The sequence below is a fragment of the Tasmannia lanceolata genome, unplaced genomic scaffold (genome assembly GCF_043159265.1).
Source record: "Tasmannia lanceolata isolate RefF3 unplaced genomic scaffold, GAP_Taslan_0.1 ptg000079l, whole genome shotgun sequence".
NCBI classification, from domain to species: Eukaryota; Viridiplantae; Streptophyta; class Magnoliopsida; order Canellales; family Winteraceae; genus Tasmannia; species Tasmannia lanceolata.
Window position 1 is genome coordinate 797,178 of NW_027518756.1, and position 21,741 is coordinate 818,918.

Sequence of the window (21,741 nt, forward strand, 5' to 3'; positions counted from 1 at the left end):
AGGGCGATGATAGGGATACTTGGAGCCCTCTCTTGTTTAGGAGACTTGCCCAGTCTCGTTGATCCTTTGTTTACATCCTTTGTGTATAGGAGGCATGTCATGCCTCATTTTTGAAGCCCCCACAGGAGATAAGCCTGTGTCTCATTTATAGAACCTCCCCTACTTGTACCTCAATTTGTAATCCCTTTTTAGTGTCGCTTGGTTTAGAGGTTTATCCTTAGAGACTGGCGTAGTCTTGTTCGAGTTTGATTTGTTAGAGACCTTATCCTTTCTCTTTTACTTTATATTTCAGTTACTTGTTTGAGGTTTAGTTCAAGTGTCTTTGACACTAGTTTGCTTGTTCGGGGTTTCCCCGTAGCTTTAGGGTTTTGCCCTAGTTTGTTGTTTTGTGTGTTCTCTTTAGGTCTTTGACCAAAAGAGTGAAAATGTTTTAAAAAATCTAAAAAAAAAAACATTTGAACACTTTAAAATTCAAAACAAAAATATTTGAAATATTTAAAAATGCACAAACATTTGAAAATATCTTAAAATTCAAAAACATATGAAAACTTTAAAAAATATCAAAATCTTTAAATCATTTGGAATGTTAAGTTTTTTAGTGGAAATTTAAGAGTTCGTTTCGAACTACGTTGGCTTGATCCTCTTCCACGAGGTACGTAGTGCAGCTTGGGATTTATATCCCAAGTCCAGCCAAACTTTTTGTAAATAATGTTTTAAACCTTCTTCAAAAATCTTTAAAACCTTGTTTTCAAAAGATTTTCCTCTAGAGTTAGGAGTTTCTTTTTGATAGGGTGTTTGATTGTTTGTTTGTTGTGTGCTTGTTTTTAGAGTTAGGGGTCTGTCCTAGAGTTATAGGAGCGCCTCCGTCAGGTCAGTTGGCGATTCACATCGCCGACTGATGACTAGGTCTTGGATACGTTAGTGATCCCATTGTTTTCCTTAGGAAACACAGCCTAGTTACACATAGGTTGTAGGAATCACCTGCATTAGCCTAGGGCTAATCTGCATTTAGTTAGGGCATATAGGGTGTCCTAAAATCCACAATTCACTGAAAGTTAAATAATCGTACAAGAAACTTTAATAACTAATCCGGTCTTTTAGATCGAGTCTAGGATAGAAGTCTAGGTGTCTTAGGCATCCTAGCTTAGAATAGGCTCGAAGAACTACGTTGCCTTGATTCTCGTGGAGGCGGGGATACGTAGGCTTCTTTGGATGATACCAAACCATCCGAGGGCTCAGGCTAATAATTTAGAGTCTTAGGATTTGTTGTGTAATTATTGTATGATTTGATATGTTTTCTTACTTTTTAGTACTGACCCTATACCTTTAGCTATAGCTTGCATGTGTTTGCACATCAGAATTTAGACACCCATTAGACATGTCACTCATAACCTAGCTTTGCTTAGGTGACACATTTTTCATTTCATTTTGTATGCTTATTTCTTTATCCTCAGAAAATGCATGCTTAGGTAGACGATTCCTGAGAATTGTTCCTATTTCATATGATTTTTGCCTAAAACTCTTTAAATTTAATAATAAATGGCATAAGAGACCAAGTGCTCGCACTCGGACGAATTGGGGGTGCTCTCAGACCTTCTCCATTCGTAATCAGGCACGAACCCATATATATTTCTGGTTATCCATGGTATACAGAGCATATTTTTGTTTAAAGGATCCATGGCCGTATACTGTGGATGGCGACTCTGAGTTTGTTTAGGTACGTTTCGAATCCGGACTTATTCCCGAATCGAGAGGTATCTCTTATATATCGTCACTCGTGCTATGCTATGAGGGTGGCATCCGTTTCGAGAGTTCCTTGGTAGAGCTCTCCTTCACACGTGGATGATCCTAAGAGGCCGCTGGGGGCTCGTCCCCCACCTCTCTCCCGGATCGGGGTCCACAGCTACAGACCTGGAAGGTTAAGATACAAGCCTCAACCATTGAGCTACAGACCAACCCCAAAACCTCCTCCTCCTCTTGAACATGTTGGTGAAGAAGAGTCACTTCTGGAAATAGAGATATTTGAGTGTTATGGAGGCCAGCAGCAAATCTCTTCTACTTGCACAAAACTAGAAAAAAACTACCATTACAAGAGAGTGTGGATGACATCGATGAGAAGCTGACTGATACAGCAAACTAATTCAGCAAACTGTTGAACTAGAAAAACACTACCAACTAATTCAGCAAACTGCTGAACTTCTGCACCGTGCAAATAGCCACACAAGGTAGTCATCCTTCACTTCCAAACTAGTTCAAATTACTGAAACATGGTTCTCTTTGAATGCAGGAAAGTCACATATCCACGGCAAAGCTGAATTCAGGAGATTACATGACTGCAATCCAGTTGCATTGAGGCCTCTACAAACAACAAACAAAATCTTGGTTTGACATGAAATGGTGTTCAGAAGTCTATGAACACCATTTACAATGAAGGGACAATATGTTACCATGTAGTAAAGTGGATAATTTGCACCCCTTTGACATGGATTATGTGGCAGACTTGAATGGTTTTTTTTCATGTTAAAGAGGTGCAAATTATCCTACAGGGGGAGTGAATTTGTCATCGTCCTTTTCTAAAATTTGGGGGCCTACCATAAACCTGGTACATCAAAACCATACACTTGTTACTCAAACCATGTTACTCATCCAGTAACATGGTTACTCAAACCATGACCTGTTACATAAACATGACATGTTAATAAAGCATCCAGTAACATGGTTACTCAAACCATCCCCATAAGCATCCAGTTACATAAACATGTTACTCAAACCATGACCTGTTAATAAAGCATCCAACAAATTGGGTTACATAAGCATCCACTTACATAAACATGTTACTCAAACCATGACCTGTTAATAAAGCATCCGATAATCATCCCCTAGGATCCAACAAATTGGGTTACATAAGCATCCAATTACATAAACCTGTTACTCAAACCATAAACCTGTTTTCCAACCACGAACCTGTTAATAAAGCATCCAATAAGTAGACCGCAATTTCCCTAGGGCGATACCGTGCTTCTCCTGCTTCCTTTTCTAATTATGATGATATGACATTGAAAAAAGGATTCCTTTTAAGCTATTTGACTAAAAAAAATTATTCCTATTAAGTCTTCAAGAGAAGGAAACTTAATAAAACCATGATGTACTATCCATAGGATCCACATCAACACTTCTTAGTTTTCCAAAACTGGACATTGAATCACCCTAACCTTTTCCAAATGAAAATAAAGTCATAAAAAAATCAAAGAGAACTTAACTGCTATCAATATTTGAGTCAAGCTAAAAGAAAATGATTCCAAAATTTTGAAGTATAACCATCTACACTGTCCCTTTCTACAAAGCTAATTTTGTTGTTAATAACATTTCATTGTCCAAGACAAACAAGTTAGTTTTACACCTCAAGGCCCAACGAATTCTATAGCTGATATCAATGATATTAGCATCATAAATGTCAAGTCTTATAGCAGCCCTCCCATCCACTTTTTGAATAACATCACCACAAACATTGCTCATACAAAAAGAGAACAGTTACATCTATTTAAAGCCTGAAAATTCTTGTACCCCAAAGCCTGAACAAGGACACTAACATGAAAGCCAACCTATTTTAATAGTCTCATCCTATTTTTGAACATTACAAAACAATTCAAATCAATATAAAGTTTACTCCTTTCTCTTTCAATGCATTAGTAGAATTAAAATGTTTTTCATTTTTTCTCATAGTTTCCCCTAACAGACGTATCATTTCTAAATTTTACACACTCGCAATAAGCAAAGCTTTCAAACCCAATACTAGATTTTATATTGCCCCATGCTAAAAGAAATTTTATAAACAGTATTACACCTATCAAAAACTAGATTTCAACAGGAATCAAACTATAACATTAGCTAACATTAGCTAACCCATGTAATATTACCAACATACATATCAATCTCTTTTCTAAATTGATGTGCAGAAGAAAAAATCCCAAAACCTAACAAGTTATCAAATGCGGAAAAATCAACACCACAAAGGGTTGAGAAGCAAAACAAACATATCAACAAAAATTCCACAATCATCATAAATAAAAAGCCCAAAAATTCAAAGATGGGCCACACATAGAAACTCCTAATTTAATTAACCAAACAAAGGTTCTCAACCACTTTTATGGTTTTATCAGCCCATTTACAGTTATGATAACCCATTTTACAGTTTTATCAGCCCATTGAGGGTTACAAATGGTGTATACTTGGGCTTTAACACTGTAAAAGGGCTTTAAAACAGTGCATGGTTGGGTTTTCAACAAGCCCGACGCCGATTCTCAACATTCTTCAGAAAACCCTAGATCTAAAAGGGGTTTATTAAAAAATAGTCGAAACCCTAGCATATTTAGGTCAAAAAATGATGAAAGAGAGAGTGAAACTCATACCTATGTTTTTGGCCGAAGATGGAAGCGAAGAAGGCAATGACGAAATGGCTGATCCACGGGAAGAAGACGACCTGCGTCTCTCTCTCTCCGCTGTAAAAAATGCAGGTAAACGAGGGTTGTAAGCCTATAAATAAACAAAACATCCTGAGTGGTATTTAGGTAAAAAAAACATGTCAATAAAGTAAAATGGACCCATTTCACAAATTTGAAATGTGGGGGTACCGTTTCACTATTTCTGCTATTTTTTTTTTACCCTTTTGACCAAACTTCCTTTAAATAATTCTAGCTTTGTTAAACACTTTCCTGATTGGCTGGTTATAACTTCTTGGGAAATGTAATAGCCTCTAGCTGCTAATTAGGAAATGGTAGAATGAAGAAGAGTGCTGTATCACCTCTTTTTATTTCAGATGGGCGCTGATAAATTCGCCCCCTTATCAATCCGCAATTAACGTCCGTTTAATGTAAAATGTTTAATCCATCCCCTAGTTACCCCTTCTTTATTACCGGCCCAATCTTTATTACCGGCTTTAGAAAGCATCCGGTTACCCATACACTTTGGACGCGTTTTGTTCGCTGGAATAAGGAATAAGAATAAGTATCTTATTCCCTTTCCACAGATTCGGCCGTTTGAATCTCCTCTTTTCAATGTAATGGAATATGCAAGTGAGAAAAAAATGGGTGGAATAGAAAGAGGGCCCTCTTTTCATTCAAAGGAAAAGGGGCACTGCAGCTGTTGACGGTGTTAAGTAAATGTGAGGAAAGATTATTCAAGGCATTTTAGGAGAGAATTATGTAAGAGAGATGTGAAATATTTAGAAAAGTGTGGGAAATGTGTGCGTACGAGAGAGAGATGTGCAATACTAAGAAAAGTAATGGCCGTTTGGATAAGCAGATTTTAGAATACAGGTTTTAGTTTGAAAACAGTGTAAAATAGGGTTCATTGGGATGGCCAAACCAACCAAGAACCCATTTATTTATTCTGGATCGTCATAGTTTGACCCTACGAATGAAGCAGATTTTAAGCGAACCTTTCCTTATTGGCTTGCAAAATTTTGGGCGATTCCATTCAGGTCATGACAACGTTTCTTGGATTTTAGATAAGAAATCCAGGTTTTAAAAATCTCTCCCTCATCCTGAGATTTCTAAAACCCAGAAACAATGGATGATCTGCTACTCTTGCTGACGGAAAGAAGGGCGAGAAATAAGAAAAAGATGGCTGATCCACTTCTTCTCGTCTCTCATCTAGAATCTTGAAGAAATCCCAGATTCTAAAATCTACGAATCCAAACAGCCCCTAAAAAGGAAATGTGAGAAAAAAAAGATTTTTCAAATTTAACAGATATTTAGGGCATTTGGCAGCCATGAAAAAATATTCCATGAAATAATAGAGGGGCCAATTGTAAGAGAAGGAGGGTGAGGAGAGCATGCTGTTTTTATTAAGGATTTCTCTCCATGCTTTCTTGAATTCAGCCTTCTCAATTCTCTCCCCCTCCCTCCTCTGCAGCTCCTCTCTTACAATCCCGAAGAGAAATATTCCATGAAACAATTTTTCATGATTGTCAAACAGTCCTCAAAGAACAGCGAGGAATGAGATTTCAAACAATGTGTTGAGGAAAAAGAAATTAGCCTACTTTAACCAATCAAAAAATCTGGAAAATCTTTAAAAAAAAGGATAAAATTTGAAGAAAATTTGTCATAGAAATGGGTGGGGCATAAAATTTGACCATCGTCCACGACTTTGACACAAAAAATTTGTTAATTTCAATTACATTTTAATTACTAAGTTTTTAATCTCATGTTGCTAATATAATTTATTTAGTATTAATTACCGACATATTAAACATAAATCACCAATACATAGCAGTTACAATCGTTACAATGTTGCGGTTCTCCACTGAGTGGGGTATACCATACAAACAGGTGGCCAATCCAAAGCTTTATTCAAGATAAAATTATCAAAGCAATATAGCCAACCCATATAACAGCTTATTTAAGGATTTCTATCCCCATGAAGAACAGCCCAATATGTTGCCTAAAAGGCTATGGTTAACCATACGTATATAATTTTGCTACTATGCACTAAAAATGTCAACCAAAATGGTGATCTGCATTTCTGTTGTAACATATGGTAACTGTCAAGTCATAAAATTGATGCATACAGCCCAAACTTTCCACATCCATACCTATTTCCAAAGAACTGCATATTTTCTATGACGACTCGTTACACTCTCCAAAATTAAGCCGCATAATAGCAACACAGAAGTAGCAAAAAAAAGAGCAGCCATTGCTTACTCAATTTACTTAACATGAACCAACTCAACATCAAATACAAGTGTTGACTTCCCTGGTATCTTCCCTACATCTTTGAACCCATAACTGCATCAAGAGAAAATTGAATTACATTAAAAGACCAGAAGGATATAGTAGTAGACAAGTAAAACGAAAAAAAAAAAGAAGGATTAAAGAGTATAGGCAGAAGACAACATCAAGATTTGGCTTTCGAGATTACATACCCCATTGATGGAGGGATAGTGAGCCTTCTTTTGTCGCCAACATGCATGCCTAGGGATATACATACGTACATGAAATTAAGAAGTATACCCCAAAAACTTATAGAAAAAATGAAATTGGCCTTGGAATCAAATAAAGATTTTAGGCTAAGAGATAACTACCTTCAATACCAACATCAAAACCCTTTATAACTTTTCCTTTACCTGTATTAAAAAACTATTGGTTAATGATACGATTGTTTAAAACATGAACGAATCAAGTTTGTGGCATATGCAAATTAAGTTAAGTATGACAATATACCTAGGCGGAACTTAAATGGACTTTGGCCAATATTTGAATCAAACACATCTCCATTCTCTAGAATGCCACTGTAGTGGATAGATACCTGAAACCAAGTGTCAGTTCGATCAATTGATTTTCACGATAAATGTTTTCTATGTTGTTTGAGAGAGCATGATAAAGAAAATAACTACTATAGGATTGCAGTGCATATGAACTATGTTTTCAGATCCATAGAGCATAAACTAATTAACAGTTGGCATCAAAAAAATCAAAGCGCAAAAAAAGTAACAATCGATACTGAATAAGCATGTGTCATCTTCTATGTAACTACGTCCTGTAACACCACTTACAATACACCACTCCACTCATTGGAAGTTAATGAACATCAATAGGATTTACCTTTTTTCCAGGAGAAGCCCTTTTGCCGTGTTGTTTGTCTGTTGAGAGTTCCTCAACTACAAGCCCATTGGGGTATGTCATTGCTTTTAATGGCAGCACTTCAGCTTTCTGCTCCTTAATAGGCTCCTTTTTCACTTCTTCCATTTTCCCAGGTTCCTCACTGTTTGCATTTGCATCAACCTCATTGGTCTTACGCTTCTTATTATTCATTTTCTTATTCTCATCTTGAATGACAGCAGCGGCATTGACACTCCTGCACAGAACAACAATAGCAAATGTTAACACAATTGCCAGAACAACAATAGCAAATGTTAACACAATTGCCAGCATATAAACATTTCCTAAAATATCCTAGACTCTGAAACTGAAACAAAAGATCAAATAATCAGATCTCTTTGATACTCCTGAACAGAATGGAAACAACAAATGCTTCACACTCTTTGAGAACAGTTCCCAAAAAGAAAAGGAAAAACATTCCTTTCTTCATCCAATAACTTATTGGGTCGGGAGGACTTGAAGTACAGGAAAACAAATATTTGGGTGATACTAACAAAGGGACTAATCAATATCCAAATGCAATGGATTCGAACTTCTCCTAGAATACTTTCAGTCAAAATGAAATTATGCAGTTACCAATGAAGGTTAGGGTTCATATTGGTCGTATGTAAATATTCTTCACTCGGCAATCAAATAACTAAACAATCATTTCTTTTTTGTAAGATACAAATAGCATTATAAAATTATGCAAAGAGTTCAATAAACTACACAATGTTACAGAGAACATCCGGACATTATAGCTTCCCTTGGGTCAAATGAATTATTCGAAGATCTATCCATAGCATGATCATCAAAAAATGAGTGGAATAGGAACATACCAATTCATTGGGCTCAATGGGTTCTAATAATTCATGACAGAGATTAAAATATTATCACAATTCAATTAGATGCAAAATCCAAATGTCCCCTCTCATGGGCCAAAATGTGCTGAGACGCAACAGGGATTTATTTAAAAAAGACATTAAATTTGAGTTTCAATAGCAAAACAAAATGGATTTAACCAAATAAAGGATTTAATTAGAGTTTCAATACCAAAACAAAATGATTCCTTAACCAAATAATGATTCCAAGGACCCAAAAAGTCATTCATACAATAAATATTTAACACAAAAAGTAATAAATTTGTCTTTAAACTATTCATACTCACAGCTAATATCTCAGAAAAAAACTAGTTCATAAAGAAATTGTCACCTGGTTGAGTCACCATCTTGATCAATAGCATCGACCTTCCTTTTTAAGCACGTGACACGATGGCTCTCATCTTTTGCCTTCTTCGTCATGCATTCCTCATCTGTCTTCTTATCCAGTTTTTCCTTTGCTTTGGATTTTTTAATATCATGTTTTTTGAAGATTGAAGAAATAGGAAAATCATCTTCATCTTCGCTTTCCAAAACTGGAGTGTTGGAAGTCTTGATAATTTGCTTCTCTGAACCACCATCACCATCAGAGTCGCTGATTTGAAACTTCTTCTTAAGACGTCTGTGAGTACCATTACCATTTGCAGATTTTTGATCGTCTACTATCTCCGCAATTTCAGCTAGAATCAGAACCAGTAACATTACAAATGGAAAGAATGTTCATCATTTCGTAGAACATTAAATCTCAAAACCAAGTGTATAAATTTCCATCGTATACCAACGATTCATCAAACAAAGAAACATCTAGTATTCCATAACTACTACAAATTTAACATAAGTAGCATACATTTGGACTAATCCATTCTATACATCGGCATGCACATGTTAATGCACTATTGAACATACATAAAAGCATACTCGCATTTCTTAATTCAAAAAGATAAGCCACTCGAGAACAAGGATACCTTCGTTTTTGGGCTTAGGAGAGGCATCGGACATTTCAAGATCATCATCATCAATGAAATCATCATCATATTCATCTTCCGATTCATCATAATCACTGGACTGATCAGTATCGGTCTCGACAATATCTTCCCCATAAGAATCACTTGAACATAGCAGTAAAGGAAAACATAAAAGAAGTAACAAAAACAAGATTTGGGAAACAAACAAAAAAAAGGCTGTTGGCTGCTTCTTTGAATAGATTAATCATGTCCAATGATCTCATAGAAAGTCCTATTAAGAAAGAAAACATAGGAAAGATTGAAAGAAAAAGAAATTAAAGGGGAACACCATGAAAGTATTAATTTTTTTATGAAAAGGATACGTTTCTTCGCCATCACGATTGATTAGAGGCCTCAGATAGTAACCACTAAGATGCACACTCTTTGGACCAAGAACGGAGAAAATGACATCGTCTTCCTCCTCAAATTCGAGATTCAATGGGCACCACTCGGATTTATCAGGCAATAAAGCACAAATTAGAACAGGACTCTTGTTGCCTATATTACACTGGACAACAACCTTATTCTTTGTTTTTGGACCAGAACCCAGTATTGCCTGCAACAACACTACTTTTCTCAAGCAAAAAAAATAAAGACCGACATCGAAACAGATGCTCTTATACACAACACAGGAATTATATAAAAAAACCAAAATCAAAAGAAAAATCTCGTGGATTTTTGAAACAAACCTGACCAATGTGAAGCCTTACTCGCGTCTCATCATTTCGATGGGTATATGGTGTTCCTGGCTTTATTTCAACCCCTAATAAAAAATCAAAGAAAATCAACCATAAACACCATTTTATTGATAAAAGCAGAAGAAAAATATAAAGGGAACAAAGACACTAAGCAATGTTCTATAAATACTGAAATTTCTACATAAGCACATAAGGAAAAACAAGGAAAAAATGGGAGATGGTAGAAAGAGATCAAGAAAATACCCACCCCAAAATGTCATTTTCGGATACAGATAGATTGAGAGTTGCAACGATTCGAGTGATTTTCAGCAAGAGTGCCCTAGAACACTTGTAGACAGCTAAGTTCTACAATTTATAATACTCTTTCTTGGATATAGTGCAATTATGTCTGAATGTGCTGTGGATGTATGCTATGAAAGAAAATATTAAACCAGAAAATATCAGCTCAAGTGAATGACCTTTGTATGTGAAATGCATGTGATCTGAAACAGAAGATATCAAATAAATTTCACTATTCCTTTCAAGGGAACAAGAAATAAGGTTAGTAGAATAACATTTTAATTGAGAAAAAGAATAACATAGGATGAAATTTGCAATGCCAAAACTAATTTCAAGTATACATAGCGAAATAACAGAATAGAAATCTGTGAATTAGAATCTAATTGTCCGATCATGCATCCGTAAGCCTATTATTTTCGAATTTGTGCAGAGATGTCTTTTTTTTCGCGTGCGCGCATGTGTGTGGGGGCAGCTAAAGAAGAAAACATCCCCACACAAATGCATCATCGAAAAACGAAGGGAAATTTATTCTGTCTATGTAGGGAGTGGGGAGATATATGAAGAAATATTTGGTTGAAATGTAATAGAAGAAAGTATCCCAAAACTGTTGCCAGACAAGTAACATACTTTTTTGGGCATCAATACTCGTTCATCCATAACAAGTACAAGCCTTTCATGAGTACAGAAAGACATGCAGCAGCAACTAGCTTCAGAAGCAACAAAGAAAAGAAATAAATGTATGTCAGGGGCTGTTTTCCCCAAATTTATTCTGGTAGCCGAGTTCCAGCATGCCAACTTTTGTAATATCAAAGCGATTGGGGGCGAAGGGTTTTTTCGCTAGAGATGGACAGAAGGCTGGTACTGTTCGAGATGCAGCTAGGGGAGAGGGCTGTTCAAGAAGACGGAAAGGAGGAAAGGACACACATTCATTACCAAATTCATAATAATTCCATCTTGTTGGGCTGATAAAAAAGGAAATAGTGCTTATACAAAAGTAGTAAGGATTTGTTTGGAACTCAAAGGTCAAGAACTATCACTTGGGAACTTCCAAAGTAACTACCAAATTGGGGTTACCAGAAATTTGGTGAGCAGCACACTCAGTTAACTGATTACCAGAACAATTCTCATGCCCATAGTGTTTGTCTATCTATGCCCTAATTGATGCAGACCCTTAGATTTGTTGAACTTCTACTAGAATTAGCATCCTACATAACACAAGATGCATCCAACAATAGTATGAAGGATTGTAATATCCCAAACAAACAGGTCACGCACAAACAAGGCTGTTTAGTTTGGGATTCAATGTAATCTGAGCAACGGATAATGGTGTTCAAACACTGAGATTCATAACAGTTGGAAGGCACACAAGATGTTCACCAAACTCTGATCTCAATGACAGATAATAGCCACAAGAACTATTTAAATTCAGACCTTGTATATTTGCTAAGTTCCACAAAGAACTTCCACTACATTGAGGGGAATGCAAACACCACATCCAGCAAATGACTCAAGGCAAATTGTCCTAAAGAAGAAATCAACCACGAAATTGCAGTCCCAAGTCATAAATCGAGCTCTTGGATTAAGCCCTCTGAAATCATTAAAAACTCTGTGCATATCTGCTTGTAATATGATTGAGCCAGGCCATTTGTTGGACTGTGAAAAGTATGCTTAATGACTTTTTGTGCTGTTTATGCTCAGGTATAAAAACTCCAGTTTATCAGATGTCCTAAATGCATGGAGTTATGTGGATATATAGAGCTCAGAGAGAATCTAATAGAGATGAATAAGAGCACTAAATTGCAGTCCCGAGTAATAAAAAAAAGAAAAAAAGAAAAACACTCCCAAAATGCATGGACTAGATTGGAAAACTCCAAAACACCTGAATTAGATTCTCGGTTTGAACAAACATCCAATAAGCAAGCTGAAGTTAATTTCTGGACAAGGCTTTGCTTCCAAATCCACAATAAACCATTTCGATGGCTTGAAATGTGAGTGTCCTGTTCTGAGATTGAATGAGGTTTAAAACGTAGTGGCTGAAACAAACTCAAACGGATATTTTACTCAATTGAAGAGAAGATCTTATTGCTGTAAATATTTAGGTCGCCTATCATTTGAAGGAACTGAACTAAATGTTGTTCAAGAATTCAGAGTGATTTCGATGGGCCAAAACTGTCACTTGCTTCTATTTATCGGGACAGAAATCGGTCCAGGCGTGGAGACACTTGAACACCAAATCACGTATGTAATTCTTGCTTGCAACAAGGAAATGATAGAAAAGACTCTATGATGCAGAAAATTAATTCAGAAATCTGACCTTGAACACGCCACAGGTAAAACATCACTGCTTGAAATCCCTCAAGCAGAAAACAAAGTCTCTAATTGAAAATTTTGTAAAAGTCTCCTCTAATGACAAAATGCATCCTACTTATACTAATCCCTACTAACATAAAAGGACAAAATTACCCCATATATGGAATATTACATACACAAGCACATGCCCTCTCACATGGAAATGGTGAAAAGAAAATAGCAACCTACGTGAAATATTACCCACAATCTTTGGCTAGGACCTGCTCTACATCAAGGCCATACACTCTCATCTCAGTTAATGAACAAGAAATATTTCATTTTACAAACCTGCGGGAAAATGAAGAGTTCTTCCTTTTAACCATTGGTTGTGGCCCAAAAAGAAATGAATATGTGTAACAGTTATACTTAGGGGCCATCATTTCAATGTCTTTCTTCTTCTGGGGAGATCAATGTGGACTCCAAGAAGTGGATGGCCTAGATCAATTAAAGGTTTCAACTAATCATATAATGAGAAAAACATTTTGACCCACTAACATGTGTATGGTGATTAGGTATTGGCGACTACAAGTCTGGATTATTGCCCTTGGTCCCAGTCTCATTGAATGACTCTAGACATTTGATGAAGTCGTTAAGCCATTGAATTCTGTACACCTCAATCTTGCAAATGAGATCTCTGTTTGGGATACCAATTTAGACCCAGAGATATGGCCCATCATATGCATTGTCGTTTCCATTTTCTTCATCCATCTCTTAAATAATACAAGCATAAAAGTTATATGAGATGAATATTTCTTAAAATAATTGTTAAATAAGTGAATCCATTTTTTCCATGTTTGGCAAGTGTGCGATGATTCATTGCAAGTCTGATAATCAAACCTTAACTAGCTTGTTCGACACAGAGGTACCCTTGCAATCGACCAGTTTGAAAACAACCGATTGACATATTCGTTGTCTTTATTTTACCTCGTTTTTTGTCATTCATTGTTTCTAACCGATTTCACCATGACTCTATGTTTTTTCGCTAATTATTGTTTACTGGTGGGACTACCTGTGCAATGCATGAGAAGAAAATTATGTTGGATCGAAAAGAAAGCACGATTAATTGAAAGTACAATAATTTTTCTTATATGCAAAGAGGAAGCCTAAATGATGGCATAGTTAGAATCATCTTAAAAAATAGAGTTAAATGAGCATGGCGATATGTCTTCTGCGATGGATGCTAGCAAATCCCAATAAATTATTATACAATCATTAATGCATTATTATAAAAATTAAAAACAAAAAAATCAAAAGCCCACACAAATTATAAATGCTCATGTTCTGGATTACAGTATAGGATTCACATAATTTGATTTCCAACTTTTGGTAACTTCTCTTTGTTCTCTTTATTTCTCCCACACAGTATACAATCCAAATGTTTTGGACTCGTCTGGACCACCAGGCCAATTATTCCGGGCTTCCATCTCATGATTAACAAATTGAACGACTAGGGACAAGAAAAGACCCTGCAAGCTATATGCTTGAAGAAACTAAATATCATATTCTAGCAATCCAACCAAGTTGTGCTATATACATCTTTCAAATGCATAAGCTCAAGAAATTAGATTTTCAAAATGCAAATAGGAATTGATATCCCATGAAGAATCTTAAATTCTTAATTCTTAAGGAAAAACGCATTGAACCCAAAATTCTATATTTAGAGATTTTCAATACAGAAAATACTTCTAGAGGTCTCAATATTGTTGAAGATTGGCAAAATCAACATACAAGCCCTAATTTACTAACTACAACACATAAAACAAGACAATCATATTTATCCAAATAATAACTAATCCAAATTTCCCAATAGTCTGGATATAATTGAAACTTGTAAATTAAACCAAATTTCATTAAAAGTCCATACAAGACACCAACAAGGAAGAATAGAGCTTACGTATAACAGCAACATGTGTTTCAACAACACATTCATAAAAACAAGAAAATAATATAATTTGAAATGGCTTGGAAAGAATGCAGCCATTTCAAGCAGACCAATAATAACAAAGAGAATCTGAAATGGAACATTCTTACATTTGTAAGTTGCTTGATGAGATAGTTTATAGAAGATAACCTGATTACAACTTGTAGTACAACTCCCAGAAGGCCAGAACAAAGAGAATCCCACTAGAAGAAGAAGAAGAAGACCTTGCTGCATCCAAAACAGAGCTAAAAGAAAAGAAATGAAATGAAAAACTCTAGGACTGAGGAGGGAGAGAGAGACTTCTAATAGGACTCATTGACGGTGTAAGTACGAAGCTTTTATTTGAGAGAGGAGCATTTGCATTGGTTTTCGTAATAACTAGGGAAATGATATCATGGCATAAAAAGGGCAGTCGTATCCCACTACCAAACCGGTCCATCTCCCCCTCTCTCTCTCTCTCTCTCTCTCTCTCTCTCTCTCTCTCTCTCTCTCTGAACGTTGGTGGGCCCAACAATTAATTTATTTAAATCTTTGAAAGGTAGGCTCCACTCATATTTTACAAAAATAAAGCGTACGATCCACACCATAGGAAGATCCAAACCCTCCATTTGATGGACCACATCATTAATAGGTTGTGTCCTAAAAATCATTTCCACAGGATGATCCTAGATGATCTAAAGAGAAACCACATGGAAACCTTATAGACCGGAGGGTTGCAATCATCCTATGGAAATGATTATGGGGCACAACCTATTTACGTTGCGGACTATCAAATGGACGGCTTGGATCGTCCTATGGTGTGGACCGCACACTTCATTTTGAAAAATATGAGTGGGGCCTACAATTGAGCCTTAATGTTATTTTACGGCCCACACCATAGGATGATCCAAGCAATCCATTCGATGGGCTGCAACGTAAATAGGTTGTGCTCCAAAAATCATTTCCATGGGATGATCACAACCCTCCAATCTATAGAGGTTTCCATACTGTACAATTTCTCTTTAGATCGGAGGGCTAGGATCATCTCATCGAAATGAGATTTTACAGCCCAACTTATTTATGTTGTGGCCCATCAAATGGACGGTTTGGATCATCCTGTGGTGTGGGCTGTGTACCCTACATTTTGAAAAATATGGGTGGGGCCTACCTTGAAACAAATTAATTGTGGGGCACACCAACTGTGAGAGGGAGGATTTTAGCCTAGGGAGGGGGGATATCACTGCCTTATTCGAAAAGGATTAAACTAACATAAGTGTGAGGGTATTTTAGTCTTTTGAATCATCCTATTTTCGGTAAAATTGCCAGTGGGGACATCAAAATACGGGAATTGCCAATGGGGGACAACCTTTTGAAAAATTGTTAACGAGGGCTGATAACCCTCTTTTGAGAGTTTGATAACCTCACTTAGAGGGTGGATAACCCCATTTAGAGACTTGATAACCCCCATGTCGTCCCTCTCTAACAATTTTTCAAAAGTGTGTCACCCGTGGGCAATTCTCGTATTTTGATGCCCCCATTGGCAATTTTTCCTTTTGAAAAAAGAAACTGTAAATGTGATAATTTGGAATGTGTGAATATTCTCCGCATCATACTCCTTGCAGTAATTTCGCCATTACTTCTCCTGCCGCCATTTCTTATACCACCACCAATGGGCTATGAAAACGAATTTCAAAAGTAACTGTTGGAAAGTTGCTTGTTTCCCAAGCCACCGACGTATGAGTCGTGTGGTTTGGGGAAAGTGTATTTTTGCTTTGTAGCCAAAATAGAAAGTGTGTTTTTCTTTTTTTGGAAAAACTCTCCCTCTCTCATACGATTCCTTTTGGAGAAAGAGAAAAAAAAAAGTGACGTTTTCCTTGGCCAAGAAAAGAGAAGAAAAACCTGTTGTTTTGTGCCTCTTGAATTGGGAGAAGAAAAACCAGGGTTTTTTGCCTCTTGAATACAAGGGAAAGAAGATATTCTCTTAGCTTGTGGAGAAGGACGAAAGCGACGGATTTTCTCTTGTGTGCACTACAAGAGAAGAAATCAAGAGGGACTTTTGTGAAAGGGTTACAAGGGAAGGGTTTGGAAATCGATCAAGTGTTGGATCGATTGAAGAAGCCAATTGTAATCTTTGTATCTTTCTTGATTAGTGGAATATTTCTCTTGAATCACCTGTGGGCGTAGGCTTTGCCGATCCACGTAAAAATTATGTGTTCTTTATGGGTTGCAATTGTGGTTTGTTTTATCTTGCTTTAGATCGCGGATTTTAATCGGACCATTGTCCGTAGATATTCTACAAATTGGTATCAAAGCTGTTGGATCAATCTTGCCGGGCAAGAACAGCGGAGCGTTCGGCGTTTGTGGTGGATTCTCGTCGAGGTGGAGTTTTCTTGACGAGGTTGTGGGTTTGATCCAAAATGACTGCGAAAGGCTCAAACACGAAGTTTGAGGTAGAGCGATTTGATGGCAAGAGAAATTTCAGCCTATGGCAACAAAGAGTTCAAGACTTGTTGGTTCAACAAGGGTTATATAAGGCATTGTCGGGGAAAAATAAGAAGCCGGTAACAATGAAAGAAGAAGAGTGGGAGGAAATCCAGATGAAAGTAGTCAGTGCTATCCGCTATGTCTCTCAGATGAGGTAATGTACAATGTCCTTGGAATTAAAATTGCACCTGAATTATGGAAGAAATTGTTAGAGAATTTTCAAAATGCGAAGTAGTATTTGGAAATTAAAATGTTTTTACAAGTTTTTAATTTTAAATATAAAAAGAATTTTAAGACAGGGCCGGTCAACCGGAGTTTCCCTGGCGACCGCGGATTGGTTACTGGAAACGTAATTGATTTCTAGTGAGGTGTCGGAGGTCGATCGCGAAAGACCGGTCGACTGCGGTTCTTTGGATCGTAAAAAAATAAAATGGACAGGCGCATGCCGGCAGGTGACCGCGGCTGTTTGAAAAACTATTCGTTGGGAGAAAATAGACATGACTTTTCACTTCCGTTTTTCATCTTTTCTTCATGTCTTTTGCTTCCCAAGAGTCATGGATGTTTTCCAAACACAAAGGACACTTTGTGGGTGATCCAAGACACTTAAATCACCAAGAGTTGTGATCAAATAATCATTATTCAAACCAATCAAAGGGATGTTTTTAAGAGATGTGTCTCTTAATGAAAAGACATCAAGGATTTTATAAAAGAAGTAAAAACCTGTCTTTTAAAAGAGAGAGAGAGAGAGAGAGAGAGAGAGAGAGAGAGAGATAAAGCAGTTATTGCTGTAGTTTTTCCTCTCTCTAGCAATCTCTCTCACTTTTATTTTCAAGATAGTTTTATTCATAAAACAGTGCACTAAAATCTTTTTTCTGTAGAAACAGTTTTAGTGAGTTTCTCTAAGGTTTGAATTTCTAAAAAGGTGTTTTGGGGTTTGATTCCGCTTGTGCAAAGCGTCATCAAACATTTGTAGAATTGTTCTACAAGGCTTCATTGTATCTTATAGGCAATTCGCGGATCCCCTTTGCACACAACTGGTGGGGGCGAATATTGTCTTAAGGAAAGCGATTACGCGCCTTGAAGCTTATCTTCTTCTTTCTCATATCCTTGACTGAAGAACATTACCACCAACAGAAATTAGAGAGTCTATACATGGCTAAATCTTTGTCAAATAAATTATTTCTTAAGAAACAATTGTATGGACTCCGAATGAAAGAATGGACTCCTCTTATGTCCCACCTTAACACATTTAACAAGATTATAACTCAATTGTTGAACGTTGAGGTGAAGATTGAAGAAGAAGATAAAGCTTTACTTCTTATTGCTTCCCTTCCTCCATCATATGATAACCTAGTTACTTCTTTGTTATTTGGGAAAGTGTAAGCCCAAGGATTTCCATGGGTTCAATCATTCACATTACCTCCTTGTTTTGATGCTAGCAAACTCAAATTGATTAGCATTTTTATAGACTAATGTGTTGCTTTGAGGTGTTGTGTTCTATACAGGAATTTCATGTCATAATCGCCATTACACAACTCAACACAACACATGGCTTGTGGATCCACACAAATAATGATCAAGAGCTTGCGCTCACAGTGAAGACATCACCATTTGAAGATGTTCAAGTCAAGAAAGCTCAAGTTGAAGATCCCACAAGTTGGAAGATCCCACAAGTTGCCTAGCAAGTGTCAAAAAGAAGCTTGGAGTTGAACATGCCATGGTGACACCTCATGTACCTCTTTCAACATGGACTGAAGATTGGAGAAAGAGTCACAAAAGCCAAACAAGGTCAAGAAGTTCATTCAAGCCGAAGAAGTCCAAGGAAGTGCAAAGGAGCTGATACATTCCAAGAAGACTCAAGGTTCTTATTTTTAGAATGTATTTAGAGTCCTCTTGATTTTATGTTAAATGCACTTTCGAAAGGTTTTCAAATGGTTTTCATACTTAACTTTTTACATCTTTAAAAACCATACACATAATAAAAAATGTGTTTGAAAACTTAGGACTTAAGCCCAAAGAACATGGCCCAAAAGCTCCTGATCTTAAATGTTAAAATAGAATTTTTACCAGGGCCGGTCGACCAGGGGTGTCCCGGCGACCGCGGCAATGTAGCTGGAAATCCAGCACTTGCCAGATATTGGCGGGCCGGTCGACCGGGTCAAGCCGGGCGACCGCGGAATAGGTTCTGTTTCAATAGAACCATTCAAGAATGGTTTGGGCGAGTGACTGCCAAGGGTCGGTCGATCGGGATAACTTTTATGAGCCGAATTTTTGAACAAATAGGTAGCCCTTGCCGGACAACCGCCATGGGCCGGTCGACCGTGACGGTAAGGAATTTGAAAATAAAAAGGGCGATCGATAGGGGTGGGCGACCGCTGTGGCTCGGTCGACTGCGACGGTCGGGTAAACTAGCCGTTGGGGCTTGCGCAGGTTGACTTTTTCAACCCAGTTTTTACAATTTTACCCCCAAACGGTTATATTTTCAAATACACCTTATATACACTATCAAAACCTATCTAAACAAGCTTTTGAACATTTGAGAAAGATAAAATCCTATTTCTCTTTGAGCTTCATCTTTTAAAATCAAAAGCAAAAATCTCTTGAGCTTGTATTTCTACATCTTATCAAGAGGCACTCCATAGGGCTTTTATTTTCTTATTTCTTTGGAGTGATTGTGAGCTTAAACTTTGTAATCCGCCTATTAAGAGGCATTGAGAGTTTTTCTTTTTATTTGTTCTTCATTGAGGGTCTTCTCTTCGGCCCGTTAAGAATTGTGAAGACATTGTGAGGGTCTCCTCTTCGGCCCGTTAAGAAAAGTGAAGACGTGTGAGGGTCTCCGATTCGGCCTGTTAACAAAGGTGAATTAGGTACGAGGGTGTGTCCCCTCGTCAAGGCTTCGTGTAGAAAGGGCTTGTTCCCTTTGGAGATGGAGAAGTCGGGTGTACAGCTTCATCATTTTTAGTGAGATCCCACGGAGGAAAACTTGGAAGAGTGGAGTAGGTCTTGTGATAGACCGAACCACTATAAATCTTGTGCCTTGTGGATGCTTACTCTCTCTCTCTCTCTCTTTTTCATGTGTGGTGATTGGTAATCTCTAACCCTAACTTGTTTATGCTTTTAATGAAACAAGGGTTAGTAAATGCACTTGATTGAAATGTTTAAACCCTAATTACAATATCTATTTGAACCAGAGTTAGCAATTGTGCATGATTAGAATGTCAAAACCCGAGCTTTCATTAACATGTTTATTTGAACAAGGGTTAGGATATTAATTAGTGCTTAATTGATAAAGTGATTTTAATAATCCATCTAATTAAGCCTAAAATTTCTAATTGACCAATTTCACCCCCCTCTTGAGTTGTCACACTTGCTTTTCAGAAAGACACTTTGGTTTTTTATGATGTCACTACAGTATTATTAGAAAATGATATACGTAAGAAACCAAGTGGGGGTGATTCTCAAGGCGAAGGCTTGGTAGCAAGAGGAAAAAGTAGTGGTCAGGGGAGAGGAAGGTCAAAAGATAAACGACCTTCAGGAAGGGGTCTCGATCTAACTCAAGAGAAAAAGGTGGCAAATTCAGATGTTTCCATTGTAACAAGGAAGGCCATATAAGGAGGAATTGCAAATAATATAAGCAAGAGATGGAGGAAAAGAAGAAGAATAAAACTTTTGATCAGGCCAGTGTTGCAGCTGAGAATTTAGACGGTGATGGAGATGTCCTATCAGCCTCCACGCAAGTAAATCACTTGAGTAAGACCTGGATTTTGGATTCAGGATGTTCTTATCATATGTGTCCATTTAGGAATTGGTTTGACACCTACCAACCCTATAATGGAGGAATCGTTCGGATGGGGAATGATACAGCATGTAAGACAGTCGGCATAGGCACCATTAAAATCAAGATGTTTGATGGAATGGTGAGAGCTCTATCTGATGTGAGGCATGTCCCAGATCTGAAGATAATCTTATTTCCTTGGGGGCCTTAGATACAAGTGGGTGCAGTTTCATAGCAACAGGAGGAAACCTTAAAGTGACTAAGGGGGCAATGATTGTCATGAAGGGAAACAAAGAAGGCAACTTGTACAGGTTGCTAGGGAATACAGTGACAGGTGGAGCAGCTGTTACTACTCCAGTTGACTCAGGTATAGATGACACGGCTCTATGGCACATGCGTTTAGGCCATATGAGCTAGAAGGGGATGCAGGTTCTTCACGAGAGAAAATTGCTTAAGGGGGTGAGAATGTGTAAACTGGGCTTCTGTAAATATTGTTTGTATGGAAAGCAGTGCAAGGTCAGGTTCAAGACAGGGTGACATACAAGCAAGGGTGTTTTGGATTATGTACATTCAGATGTATGGGGACCCGTGTAGAAACCATCTAAAGGTGGAGTAGTTTACTTTATTTCTTTCATTGATGACTACTCCAAAAAAGTATGGGTGTATTTTATGAAACACAAGTCAGAGACATTCACAAAATTTAAGCAATGGAAAGCAAAAGTGGAGAAGCAGATAGG

The 21,741-nt window shown here is 37.2% G+C and overlaps 1 protein-coding gene across 1 annotated transcript; it reads right to left on the minus strand.

Annotated features, from left to right (window-relative positions):
• Positions 1-6,495: 6,495 nt before the first annotated feature.
• LOC143865444 (peptidyl-prolyl cis-trans isomerase FKBP53-like) lies at positions 6,496-15,116 on the minus strand. The gene is made up of 11 exons (XM_077375822.1): positions 14,917-15,116; positions 10,465-10,627; positions 10,209-10,282; positions 9,843-10,075; positions 9,481-9,623; positions 8,850-9,195; positions 7,602-7,854; positions 7,221-7,305; positions 7,082-7,123; positions 6,923-6,971; positions 6,496-6,785 (listed from the first exon to the last, which is right to left on the minus strand). The coding sequence occupies exons 2-11, from the start codon at positions 10,475-10,477 to the stop codon at positions 6,707-6,709; spliced, it is 1,317 nt and encodes a 438-aa protein (XP_077231937.1). The 5' UTR covers positions 10,478-10,627; positions 14,917-15,116; the 3' UTR covers positions 6,496-6,706.
• Between the last annotated feature and the right edge of the window lie 6,625 nt (positions 15,117-21,741).